At 48.7% G+C, this 14126-nt stretch overlaps 1 protein-coding gene across 2 annotated transcripts in view; it reads right to left on the reverse strand.

Moving 5' to 3' along the window:
* CMTM7 (CKLF like MARVEL transmembrane domain containing 7) overlaps window positions 1–8237 on the reverse strand; it is a 64719-nt gene extending 56482 nt beyond the window's left edge. Inside the window, exon 1 of one of the 2 annotated variants that reach the window (XM_019630726.1) lies at window positions 7995–8237. In XM_019630726.1, the coding sequence (XP_019486271.1) occupies window positions 7995–8153 (159 nt within the window). In that variant the 5' untranslated portion in view covers window positions 8154–8237. The remainder of the gene's footprint in view (window positions 1–7994) is intronic. The other variant, XM_019630728.1, reaches the window with a different exon arrangement.
* Window positions 8238–14126: the final 5889 nt, after the last annotated feature.

A 14126-nucleotide genomic window follows, 5' to 3' on the forward strand; every position in this document is an offset into this window, starting at 1 on the left:
ACTTCCTCATGAATATTAGCAGCATTGCTGCTGCCTTCTTAGGGGAATAAAGAAAACCTAAGAGGAAGAAGTTGAGTAAAGGTATAGAGAGGTCATACTATATTTAGTAGTTCTCTCAGCTTTCCAGAAGGTTCCAATTTACTCTGTACCCGCAAGCATTTAATGAATTTCTCTCCCCCTGCCCCCTTCCCTTTCCCTTGTGAAGGAACTCCATTTTATCTATCTATAAAAATGAGGACGATGCTGTTTTTCAGGGTTCACAGCAATCTTTTCTGTGGGTTATCTGTATAAACCCTCCACAGCCCACTTTGCTCTTTCTCTATCAATCTGTCCTGTCTACCGAACATTAAAAAAACAAAACAAAAAGGGTGTGGCTGCTCCAGAGAAAGAGCCATGTCACTGCCCTGCTGTTGAAACACACACCAGGTGAAACGCCGTCTCTGCAGGAGGCTGAGAAGCACCTCTGCTCACGGTTTCCACCGGGAGCATGGATGGGATTCCCTCGCATTCTCCTTTTCCTTCCGAAAGACCCAAGGCCGCTCGCTGAGCAATCAGCAGCCAGCGCTAGGCTCTGAGCCAGGCCACTCGTGCCAGGAGTTGCTAAGGACCCCAGTGAGGAATGTCGGGGGGTGAGCAGCGGGCAAGAGAACCGCTGAGCCAGACTGGTGACAAAGAAAGCGAGCATGTGGCAGGCGGCAGGTCAGAGGGAGGCTGCCACGGGCAGCACGCCTGGGCCAGCCCAGCGAGGCAGATGGCAGGGGGAGGAAACAGATGAATGTCCAGTGGCGCTGAGCAGGAAAGCGCCAGCGCTGCCAGCCAGGGAGGAGGGGCTGGGAGGAAGGGAGCAGAGAGAAGGCCTTCCCAAACACAAGAATTTAAGTAAACTCAGCCACGCAGTGAGTCCCCCCAAGAGACCTAGGATGGCCCTGGAGGGCCCAGGGCCCACTGTAATGCCAGAGAATCTGTGGGACACCCTTTGGGCTTACACCAGACCATGCACACAGCCATGCTGCCCGCCCCGCCCTGGCCTGGTGGACCCATCAGGGTGTTTTCCTCAGGACCATCTCCTCTGGAAATGGTTCCCAATCTGGGGGGGGGCTTTTTGGGGTGCCCTGGAGGGAAATTCTTGCCAGTGGTTAAGTAATCCACATGCTCTGCAGCCTGAATAAATAAGGTCTTGTACCTGTGTGGTACTATTCTTCTCCAAAGTATGCAGATGCTGTTGCCATGAGTTAAATGCAAGGGCATTTAAAAGCACTATGTGTATACTTGAAACTAACAAAAAAAGCATCATGGAATTTTCTAGCTCATCAACGACGTTCCTTTTCCAAATCATCAGACACCAAAAATACTATTCCAACTTAAAATATGATTACTATCACATGTGGCTCCTTGGAATTTCTGTCTAGACAAGTGTTTAATGCCACCCTGCTCAGAAGGACAAGAAGCATTTCATTTCTATCTCTGTAAAAGGTCATTGCCATTTATTCTGAGGAGGTGTTTATGGATTTGTACATTAGAACTTCTCTGCAAGGATGCTGATGACAGCCTTGTGTACTTGGGCAGGACCAGAAGCTTCCTGAGCCACAATCAAGTAGAGGGGGCTGGTCTCAAAAGACCGTGGGACATCCATGAGTGGCTACCACTCTGTTGAAAGCCAAATTGCAGATGAGCATTAAGTGACACGAGAAAACATTCATCATGTATTAAGCAAAAAAGGCATTTTAGAAATATATACAGTATCCTAATTTTGTTAAAAAAAAGAAAACCAACCAAACAAACAAAAAACCCAAGACAACATCCACACTATATAGGTCAGTGATGAACCAGCATAAAATTTTACTTTAATCTCTGGGGAGAGGGAGTGGAAGAGTCCATTTTCTTTGTGGTCCAAAGTTTCTACAATGAAGAGACATCACTTTAGTCATCAGGAATGAAACCCATAACTTGTTTAGTTTTCATGTGTTTATTTTTATGTGTTTGACCACTAATGGAAAGTACAGTAAAACCTTGGATTGCGAGTAACATGGTTTGCGAGTGTTCCGCAAGACGAACAAACATTTCTAATACATTTTTACGCCAATGAGCGATGTCTTAAAATACGAGTAGTTTGTTTCTGGAATGAATTATGCTCGCAAACCAAGGCATTCATTTCTTGTTCAGGACTGGCTTGGTGTCAGACAACCTTAGCAGTGAGGTTCTTTGCTGCCCTTACCTCTCCATCTTCCAGGAAATAGGACATGGGTGGGCAAGGGGGCATTCGGGAACTAAACCGGTGTCCCCCTGCTACCCACAGATCTCAAACAGAACATAGAGGAGTGAACCATTTTGGGTTACCCTGGGTCATTCTTCACTCAGTCTATTCACGTAGACCTGAGGCTGAGATGGCCCACAGTCTAATTCCATTGGACACTGGGCTGTGAATTTCCAACGTGTAGCCCATAATTGCCCTGGCCTTGAGGGTCTGTAGGATTCTCTCTCATGCCAGAAAACTTAGTGTACTCTTCTGAGACGCACATGTCCACCCAGCATGGCTAGGCTCCCTCAGTCTTATCTCAGACAAAACATCTTTTTAGGACATTTAGTATTTGCAATGCCCTCATTACTATCCTGAAATGAATAAAATGTATACCTAATATGATCCGAATCCCTGTGACAACCAGAAGAGTTTCCACCAAGTTCCAAAATGACCCCTAAGGGGCAGTGCAGGTTGAGAGCCACAATTTCAGTGGTGGGTTGATACTGGCATGATGCTTCTCTGATACTCTTAGAATAAGGTCGCCATGACTTGGCAGGCCTTGGGGTCTGGTCCCTGAATATTTTACCAGGTTCACCCACACCACTCCCACCCTTGTTCCCTCCACTCCAACCATAGCAATACTCCTTCCTCCAGACTCAGAGCCATTGTGTGTGCTTTTCCTTCTTTGGGTAATACTGTTCCCTCATCCTCAAATACCACTCCCTCCGAGAAGCCCTTCCTTACCTCCCAGACAGGCCAGACCCCCTAGTTAATGTTCTAATATACAGAGATACTGAATACCTCTCTCTCATAACCTTTATCACAGTTTGTAATTGTATATTTGTAATCATTTGATTGATGTTTATTTTCCCTATTAGAGTATAAAGAAGACCGGGGCTGATCCGTCTTGTTAACTCTTCTCTCTACAGTGCCCTGGTGTGCAGTGGGTGCTCAGATACCTGCTGAATAAATAAGTGAACCTTCTGGAAGACATTTCGGTTTCCATCTTTGCTGCCTGTGAAACTACATTCTGATTCTCCTCCCATATTATGGCTCAGAAAATGTCATAGTGTTTTTCTGTACCGGCAGAAAGCGTCTATTTTATCCATGGCTATATTCCACACGCTTCACACAGAGTTAAGAAGATAGCAGATACTCAGTAAATGAGATGAAGCCTCTCTCTAAGTGCTGGGGAAGGAAGGTTACGAATTGCACAAATACTGGCTCAGGTCTTGCTATATCTTCTTCCTTTTCACCTCCCCCCAACATATCACTTCTTTCCATCTTAATCGTACTGGATGAAGGCATTTGAAAGGTAAACAGGGCACTCCCAACCGGACAAACTCATGCTCCTCTCTCAAATGTCAACTCAAATGTCACCTTTGTCTTCCCTCCGTCCTTCCGCCCTGCAGAGCTTTTATCTCCCTGATTGGGCGGTCTGGTACTTATCTGTCTCCTCAGCAGAACCACAGACTTCTTGAGAGCAAGAGCTTTGTCACAGCCATGTTTCTGCAGAAATGGAATTGAACGTGCCACACCTAGACGTACGCCCCGAATAAAGGAACTGATCCATGAGGTGTGCTGGTCAGGCCACAAGCGAGAGCATCCAGACCCCTTCGGACTCCAGGGCATCCCTTCCAGCTCAGGCTCCTCAGGTACCCAGGTGATGCCAGGAGACCCGGCTCTTCAGCTCGGACCCTGTGAGGCTCCAGGTGGACCTTCCTTCTTCTAGTAGTGGACATAGATGGGCACCAAGGGACTGTCCTGATGTGTAGCTGTGGCCCTCCCACATCCAGTGGCTTCATGTAGAACACCCTCCACATACCTCCAAACTCTTCCCTAGATCTACTTCTTTTTAACAGCTTTACTGAACTACAATGCAGACATTGAAAGTGTACAGTTAAGTGGTTTTTAGTATACTCACAGAGTTGTGCAACCATCACCACAATTTTAGAATATTTTCATCACCTCAAAAAGAACGCCCCTACCCATTAGCAGTCACTCCCCATTACTCCCAACCCCCACCCCCACCAAGCAACTGCTCATCCACTTTCTGTCTCTATAACTTTGCCTATTCTGGACATTTCATATATGTGGAATCATATACTATGTGGCCTTTTGTGTCTGGCTCCTTTCATTTAGCGTAATGTTTTCAAGGTTCGTCCATGTTGTAGCATGTATCAGGACTTCATTTCTTTTAATGCTGAATAACATTCCAGTGTGTGGCTACGCCACATTTTACTTATCCATTCATTGGTCAATGGGTTGTTTCTACTTTTTCGCTATTATGAATAATGCTACTGTGAACCTTCATGTACACATTTTTGTGTGGACCTATGTTTTCATTTCTCTTGAGTATATACCTATGAGTAGAATGATAACTGCCAGACTGTGTGCCAAAGTGGCTGTACCATTTCACATTCCCACCGGCAGTGTAGGCGGACTCTGATTTCATCCTATCCTCCACCTCCTTGCTGCTTGTTGCTATGTGCTTTTTATTGCTGCCATCCTATTGGGTGTGAAGTGGTATCTCACTGTGGCCTTGATTTCCCTGGGTCTATTAACAAGCAATAACTCTGCAGTCTTCTGGGGATATGAGCCAGTCAGGCCTGGGTGGGCCCCACTTCTGCTGCTGACAGCTGTGTGACTTTAGTAGCTCAACCTTTCTGCCGGTTTCCTCATTTGTCAAACACGTTACATCACTGGATTCTTAAAAATATTTAATGACACATGGTATCATTTAATGGTATATAGTATGTAATTCCTAGCACATTATCAAGAACAATAGTAGGGCTCAAAAAATATAGCTATTAACAACAAAAATCCCCAGTCCCTGAAGGCCAACAAATGTGACTGTATGTCTAGTCTAAAAAGGAAGACCAGGGCCGGCCAAGAGGCTCAGTTGGTTAAGAGCTCATTCAAGAGTGCGAGCTCTGAGCAACCGCGGTTCGATTCCCAGCCTGAGCTGAGCTGCCGCTAAGCTGCCAACGGATGGCTCAGGTAAAAAAAATAATAATAATAATAAATAAAATAAAAAGGAAGACCAAAGAAACTAAACCATCATGGCCACAAGATTATAAAGATTCACTGAAATGATATGTCAAATACAAACATTCACTTAGAAACTCACTTTCTTCCTGTTTTCTCACCTTATTCTCTGGTAGTGGTGGACCCAGGAAATGGCCCAAAGCAAAGAAAGGAAGCTATTCTCCGAAGCAATAGCCTTTTCAATGATTTCTTAAGGTAATATGTTCATAGGTTCATTGATCAGACCATGATGAAAACACTTGATAGGAAGTCTAGGACAGAAGGGTCAGCCTATTCAGGATGCACATTGCATGTTGCGAGTGGCGCGTTGGTTAGGAACTGGCTTGGGATGCCAGAGGGCCCCAGTTCGGATACCACACATGAGGGCCAGTGACACTGCCCTCTACAACTAAGATGCTGAACAACAGCTCAACCTGGAGCTGGGCTGTCGTGGGTCACCGGCGACAGCGTAGGCTGCAGTCCCCTGCTACAGTGGGTTGCCATGGGCTACCGTGTGTAGCCAGCAGCCAGTGTGAGCGGCCAGGAGCCGCCGTGAGCGGCCGTCCAGAGCCCGGAGACTGATCTGCCTCACCCAGGAAGAGCGCAATGATGGTGCCAACTTGGGCCAGTGAAGCAACATCCTCCACAACTAGACTGAAGAACAAAAGGACAGCAACTTGTCTGTTCCCCCTCCCCCAACTCCCCAATAAAATCTTAAAAAAAAAAAAAAGAGAGGCCCATAGAGTACCCAAAGGTGGCACCATTTTAGCTGCTTCTTGCCCTTCCCCAATGTGTAAACATGGCTATCCATTTTCCAGCAGAGAAAACAAGTAAACATCGAACGCCTAAGCAGGTGCCCCAGAAAAGAGGAGAATGGGGAGGGGTTAGATAAGAGGCCCAAGTAGACAGTCCTAAACAGTCTCTCTGTTGCAACATAACCACTCTGCAAGGGCAACTTCACTCCCAGGGGATCTGCTCAAACCAGCCTGCCACCACAGAGGGTTCCCTAGGGAAGGAAGAAGGTGTAAGAATACCCTGGGCATGGTCGTGCAGGGGTGCACAGAGAAGCAACTCTCTAAGTCTTTGTTCTCTTCTTTGGAACAATAGGCCCCATCAATGTCACCTGCAACCTGTTACAAGGACCACAGGTGAGAGGTTAATTAAGGAGCTTAAAATGAAATGGTGGTTTCTCTTCTCCAGTCTTTGTCCACCAAACTCATAGACCAACATGGAATGCCTTCTCATCCCCATTACCTTTGTCCATCAAACTCATGGACCAAGATGGAGGCCTCTGATCCTGATGTCTGTTCACCAAACTCATCATTTGACTCATGTATGTCTTCCAATGCTCAGGTAAGGCCTGTCTCACCCCACCCATCTTTTAAGGATGGGGGGTAAGCTGATCCCCTGTTTGGATGATCAGATCTCTTAGCCTGAACCAAAAAAATGCCTCTCTTTACCATCTGCTGAAACCAACACTGCTCAGTACAATTTTTTGTTGTTGTTGTTAGTAGTAGCTAACATGCCTCTACTTCCTAATTTTTGGTCCATCGAGACACCCTTCTTAGAGAAAAGGGAACTCAGTTCCCTTCCCTTCAGATCTGGCCCAAGCAGGAAACCAGAGGCCCCTCTACAACACCAGAATAACAGTGCTATGAATGTGGGGGCAGCTCTCACCCAGTGTCCTGGCCCCTGGGGCTGGTCCATCTTAGCAGGCCCCAGCTTCTGGGGCTGTGACCTTGCTCCTATCCCCACATTCCTTTCTCCATACAACTCTTCAAAACGACCCCCACACACACACACACACACATTCTTGCTGCAAACATTACATACAATGAACGGAGAGTCACCAACAGTCCGACCCACTTTAAAAACACATCGAACTAACGGGAAAGGTGTTTAAGATTAAAACTTTTAAAGAAGAAAAAAAAAAGTGTTAGGGAGAAGAGTGGAGAACATAACAGGCCGGGCACCATCTGTCCTGGTGGAAGACCCCAGCGCTGCGTTGGTCACACTCAGAGCCCAGACCTTCATCCCGCCTGGCTCCACAGGTGACCCCCATTCAGGCGACCCCGCCTCCCCCAAATAAGTACGGGCTCCTCAAAACACGCCTCCCCCATTGATCACCCGGGCCCTCCCCTGGAACTGGAGAGGGCAGGGGACCAGGACAGAGGCCTTAGGGCCCCAATTCTTTTCCCCATCTCGGAACGTGAGACTTGCGGACCCTCTCCCTGGGGCGAACGCGCGCCCAAAGCAGGGCAGCTCGGCCCGCTGGGCTGGGAGGACGGAGGCGGCCTCGGGGCGGGCGAGGAGGTCGGGTTTCGCTGCCTCGGCGCCGCCGCCCGGGCCCCTCTTCCGCCCCCGGCTCGGGTTCGAAGCGGCGCGGCCCAGAGAAGAGGAAGGAAGACGACCAGGAACTTGTGCCCGCGGTGCCTATCGGGGGGCGGGTGAGGCCCCGCGGAGGGGTGGCTGGGCGCGCTTGCGACCCTGGAGATGGGGTCACCGGAGCCACGGCCGGGGGTGGGGCCGCGGGGCGGGGCGGGGGCTGCGCGCCCAACTTTCCGGGAGGAAGCCTTCCTACAGCTCGACTTCAGCGGCGCCGTCCCCGCCCGCCCGCCCGGGGCTCGATGCTCCGGCGGGTCCCGTCCCGCTCCAGCCGCCTGCAGAGTCCCCTCCCGGGGAGCCCCTTCCCCCTGGGTCCCGGCCCCGCTCCCCGGGCCTCTCTTACCATCTGCGCCACTTTCAGCAGGGCCCCTTGGGTGCGCGGGTAGACGGGGTCCAGCGGCCCCTCGGAGGGGCTGGCGCCCCGGTGCCCCGCGCCAGCCCCGGGTCCGGGCGCGCTGCTGCTGGTGCACGTGGTGCGGACGAGCCCGGCTCCGTGCGACATCGCGCGGCCCCTGCCCGCCGGCCGCCTCCCGCGGCCGCGGCCGAGGGGCCAGATAAGGCGGGGCGGGGGCGGGGCGGGGCGGGGGCGGGCCCGGGCGTGCGGTCGGCCGGCCGGCGGCGGGGAGGGCGGGGCGCACGCGGGCGCCGCCGGCGCGGGAGGAGCCCGTCCTGCTGTGGCCGGACCCACCCTGGGAGGGGCTGGCCCCGCGCTCTCCCGAAAGGCGGCGCCCTCAGAGGTGCGCGCAAGCTGGACGCGAGGGAGGCGGAAAACGGACGCCGTGGGCCGCTGTGAACCTCCTGGGATGATGCGTGGGTGTGGCTGTGTGCAAAGAGCATCTTTATTGAGCTATAACTTACATACACTGAAATGCCCAAACCTTCCGTGTTCAGCTCCGTTAACTTTTCTGTGCCTACACCTGTGTAACCACCACTCAGGTCAACAAATAGAACATGCCAATGCCCCCAAAAAGTTCCCTCGTGTTTCTTCTCAGTCTTCCTTCCCTCACTGCACCCCTTTCCCTTACGCCTCAGGTAACCGTGATGTTCTGCTTTTTTCACTATAGGTTAGTTTTGCCTGTTCTTGGACTTGACATACTTGAAATAATACAGAATAATCTATTTAATTTGTGTCTGGCTTCTCTCACCCAACACATTGCATTTGCGACTCATCCTGTTGTACCAAATAAAGCCGTGATGAGCAATCCTGGTAAGATTTTTTTGGTGGATGTAAACTCATTTCTTTGGGTTAATACCTATGAATGGACTTGCTGGGTCACAAGGTGAGCATATGTTGACTTCAATTAGAAGCTGTCAAACAGTTACTCAAGTGACGTACTATGTTCCACTCCTTCTGGGTTTTTTTTTTTTTTTTTAATGAAGACAGGCCAAACAGGGCTACCACAATGAGTTATATTATCAGTGTTCCTTTTGAGCAGAGTGTCCCTGTGGCCAAACTTGTAACTTCATTTGGAGATAACCAAAAAAAAAAAATCCAAACAGGCCAATGCTGGCCTGTCATCAGAAGATGGTCTTCACTGCAGCGGTTTTGATTATTCTATGATGTGGAAATACTCATGCAATCTCTGTTTTGACACATCTCCTAGGCAATTCTTGTGAACAGTCAAATTTGACAGTCATTACCGAAGTTGAGATATTACACTATTTTCTCTATATTTGTGTACATCTGTTAATTTTCATGAATCCCCCCCCCCAAAAAAAAAATTGCCTCCAATATCTGACTTCTCCTTAAACAGCAGTCACAGTGCCTGGTGCCTCCATTTCTTTCACTGTAAAACAACAGTAATTGCACCTAGGGGCTGCTGTGACAGTGCAATAAGACAGGCGGGAGTTCTGTACCATTTCCAGCTCTGTGCCCCAGGCATGAAGTTGGCATTGCAGATCATTTTTCATGTAGATGTACATTTTCACTCCTGTCCTTGTCCCAGGCTTCAAAACCCACATGCGCATGACAGGGAGTCTGTTGAAGTAAAGGCTTCAGGGAAGCAGAAAAACCGAACACTGGATAATTTCTCCTCCTCCCAGGGGAGACTTCATCCAATTCTCCAGTAATCTAAATCGGTGATTTTCAGCATGTGCTCCTCAGACCAGAAGCACCCAGAACTCATGGGAAATGCAAATTCTTGGGCCCCACCCGGACCTGCTGAATCAGAAACTCTGGGGGTGAGGCTCAGCAATCTGCATTTTGACAAGCTGTTCCCCCCGCCTCCCACATGATTCAGATGCATGCTGGAGTTTGAGAACCACTGTCATTTCCTGAGCCCACTAGAATTGAGACTTTGCTGGGTTTCTCTGACTGCTGTTGGTCATTGTGCCATCAGTGCAGATAGGAAATAATCACAAGTGGTGGCCACTCTGTTTTAATCATTTTATCATGATCATGTAAGAGCTTAAGCAAGATGCTTGGGAGTACAAGGGCCGTATGCTGGCCTGGTGTTCAAGCAAAGGCTCTACCAATCATACGTGATGCCAGGTACACTGAGATGTCTACACTGATGTGATGCTTTCTTGGTGTGAAGGGCTTGCCCCTTAGGGGAGCAAGAGCTTGGGCAAAGGACTCCATAGCCCCCCTTAAAGATTTCCTACTCTAAGATGGAACAAGCCACGTGGGTGGTCTCTGAGTAGCTGGTGAGAATTCAAGAATTTTCAAGTTCTTCCCTGTCCATCTACCCTGGAGGGGTACAGGTTCCAAGGCTTCAATTAGAGTGTCACTGTCTGACCACAACTCATTTACACTAATGTGATTATGATGATATATCTGGTCAGATACAATTTAAAAAATTAATAATAAACTGAGAGTTGATTCTGTGTTAGCCACAGTGCTTTTGGCTGCAAGTGACAGAAACTAAACTCAAGCAAAAATAATTCACTGGCTTATATAACTATGGCATGCAGATGTGAAACCTATTTCAGACATGGTTGGATCCAGGTGCTCAAATCAGGCAGCCAGGACCTCTGTCTCTTGGCTACACACTCCTCTGTGTTTGCATTACTGTCAGGCAGGCCCTCTCATGACTTATGGCAGCATTGGCTTATATTTTCCCCCAGCTAGTAACCCCACCTCTTTATAAAGGCACCTTTTCCCCCAATGGTTCAGGCACAGCATTAATCTGCTTAAGATGCTATAACAAAAGACCACAGACTGGGTGGTTTAAACAACAGACTTTATTTTCTCATTGTTCTGGAGGCTAGAAGTCCAAGGTCAAGGTGTCATCAGGAATGGTTTCTGGTGAGGCCTCTCTTCCTGGTTTGTAGACAGCCACCTTCTCACTGTGTCCTCACATGGTCCATCCTCTGTAAGTGGAGAGAGATATCTGGTGTCCCTTACAAGGACACAAGTCCTATTGGATTAGAGCCCCACCTTTATAATCTCATTTAATCTTATCTCCCTAAAAGCCCTATCTCCAAATATCATCCCATCAGGGGTTAGGGTTTCAACATATGAATTTGGGGGGGTGGTACATAATTCAGTCCGTAACAGACCCTTTTTGGTCCAGATAGGGGTCATGGCTCCATCTTTCACCAATCTCTATATCCAGAGTGGTGGAACACTTACTGGACAGGCCAAATTCCACCTGCACATGGAGCTGGGGCAGGTAGTTCTCTAGAACCACAGAAACTGAGTCAGGGAGGGGTGATTCCCCAAAGAAAAACCAGGGTGCAGGTCCCAGAAAGGGAAATGAATGTTTGGCAGTGTTATAGACTGAATGTGTCCCCCCCCAAATTTATATGTTGAGGCCCTACCCTTCAATGTGATGGTATTTGGAGATGGGGCCTTTGGGAGGTAATTAGGGTTAAAGTCACGAGGGTGGAGCCCCCATAATGGCATTAGTGTCCGCATAAGAGACACCAGATGTCTATCTACCTCTGCCCTGCTCTCTGCCACGTGAGGATACAGCAAGAGGGCAGTTATCTGCAAGCCAGGAAGAGACTTCTCACTACAAACTTATCTGGCTGGCACCTTGACCGTGGGCTACCCAAGCTTCAGGAGTATGAAAAAATAAATTTCTGTCATTTAAGACACCCAGGGTATGATATTTTGTTTGTTTTGGCAGCCCAAGCTAAGACAGGAAGGCGAAAGCACCAGATCTCCATGAAGACTCTTCCAGTACCTGTGTTGTACATCTTTTTTCCAGTGAATTTTTAAAAGTATATTAAGCTCTGAGAACCAGCTATACTCCCAGACTCTTCTGAGAAACATCGGCCAGGTGTCCCCACCTCATGGCTACATCCAATTAGACCAGTATGGCCTGTGAGCCAGGAGCAGCCCATCAGTTGGCCAGTGGCGTTTGGAGCCACCTGACTTGAGAGCTTTGCCCAAAAGGAGCCCATCAGATCCTCCCTCTTGAGTCTGACTGGGAGGCACTGGGAAGGGTTAGCAGTTGTACGTAGAGGCAGCAGAAGCCAAAGGGCACCCAGAGAGAAGGCGGAGGCTGTGAGGCCAGATGAGCCATGAGAGTGACTGCGGGGTGAGCAGAACAGAGTGAGGTCCTGCAGATAGAGAGCAGGACCTCTCTGAGGGACAAGGAAACGGGTCCTTGGCACCGGGCGAGACCCTGAAACATTTGTCTCTGCTGCTTTGCTGTGTGGCTGAGGGGCAGGGCTCTGGCACCAAACTGCCTGGTTGGCTCCTGGTTCCATCATCACCTGCCTGACATGTGTCCTTGGTCAAGTTACCAGTCCTCGCCGAGCTTCCGTTTCCTCATCTGTAAAGAGGAGCAACAATAGAACTGACCTTTAGGGCAACTATGAGACATGAATGGGATACTGTGCCTCAGTGTTTGGCACATGGTAATAAATGTTACTTTTTAAAAAGTCATTATTCCTTATGTCTTATGTATTTGAATGAGAAGTCTTCACTACCTGGAGGCTGAGGGACCCTCAGTGGGTCGCTGTTTCCATAACCACAGGCATCAGAGACCATCTCTAAGGGTGAAATAAAAGACTTTGGATGTGCAATAGGATTTTAGGCAATCTGAGTAAGTAAAAGAGCTTCACCCTCTGGTGGACTGTCATTTAGGGGACTGATACTGTCTGATGTATGATTGGTAAGGAGAGAAGGTCCCGTGTTGAGAGCATGGTCACATTTGATGGATCAGGCAGTGAAGCCTGGCCTTAGACACTTTTCTCGCATTTTTTTATTATTTCCTGTGTTTGCCACATCTCCTCCAACAGGCTATAGGCTCCCTGTAGACAATGTGCTTCGTGAATGCTCTCAGTGGCTGTAGCTTGCTGATGAGTTGCTTACCTTTGGGGCTGTACATCTACAAGGGTGGGACAAGGGGAGGGTACCCGAATTTCTTAAGCAGTGGGACAGGGGTCTGCGTAAAGGTCCTGGTTTTGTTTGCTTGAGCTTTTGAATAAGGAGATGAGACTTTGGCTGCCAGACTGCCCACCAATGAGGCTGTCTGGACCTCACTGTTCCTATTTGTGAAATGGGCTGATACCACCAGTCTTTGAAGTTCACACAGAAATATATTTGAAAATCTTAAATGTAGTAAAGCAGCATACAAATGTAAGGAATAGTTTTTGTGCTAATGTTTTCTACCAGAAACAGTTTTCCTTCTATGACATGATGGGGGGAGGGACGGGACGGGAAGAAGAAGGGGTTGGAGGAGAGGGCAGGAGAGGAGAGGAGGCTCTCTTTCCTACTTTATCCATGAAATCTTTCATAATGAGATAAATGAATGGCCAAATATGGCTACACTTCCCTTTAAGAGACAAAGCAATGGGTATAGTCTGCTGAATGGTTTTCATGCAACTGCTCTGGCCGCTTGTCCACCTTTGTAAGGGGAGTTGAAGATATGAATTTTCCACTCTTAGTGAAGATCTTGGGTTTTCCAACCTGCGGAACCCACTGCCTTCTCTGGTCTTTTATTTAAAAATGTTTGTTATTTCCTGTTTATGAATCTATTTCCCGCTCATTGTGGAAAATTGGGGGAAGTTCAGAAAAACAAAGAAAACAAAAATCACCCCATGATCCCATCATTCTTTTTTTTTTTTTTTTTTTTTTTTTAGCTGAGCCATCCTGCCACCTGTTGGTAGCTCAGCAGCTGCTCAGCTCGGGCCGGGACTTGAACCGCTGTTGCTCAGAGCTCAAACACTTGAGCAAGCTCTTAACCAACTGAGCCACTCAGCCGGCCCGATCCCATCATTCTTTACAACTGGGCTTGCTCTACCTTTTGTAAACTCCAAGTTATACCATAAATATTTCCTATTAAAAATTATCAGTTTTGGGCCAGCCGAGTGGCGCGATGGTTAAGAACTGGCTTGGGACGCCAGAGGGCCCCGGTTTGGATCCCACATATGAGGGCCAGTGACACTGTCCTCTGCAGCTAAGATGCTGAACAACAGCTCAACCTGGAGCTGGGAGGCCATGAGTCGCCAGAGACAGCGTAGGCTGCAGCCCCTGCTGCAGTGGGTTGCCATGGGCTACCGTGTGTAGCCAGCAGCCAGC

The sequence above is a fragment of the Hipposideros armiger genome, unplaced genomic scaffold (assembly GCF_001890085.2).
Source record: "Hipposideros armiger isolate ML-2016 unplaced genomic scaffold, ASM189008v1 scaffold_937, whole genome shotgun sequence".
Classification (NCBI taxonomy): Eukaryota; Metazoa; Chordata; class Mammalia; order Chiroptera; family Hipposideridae; genus Hipposideros; species Hipposideros armiger.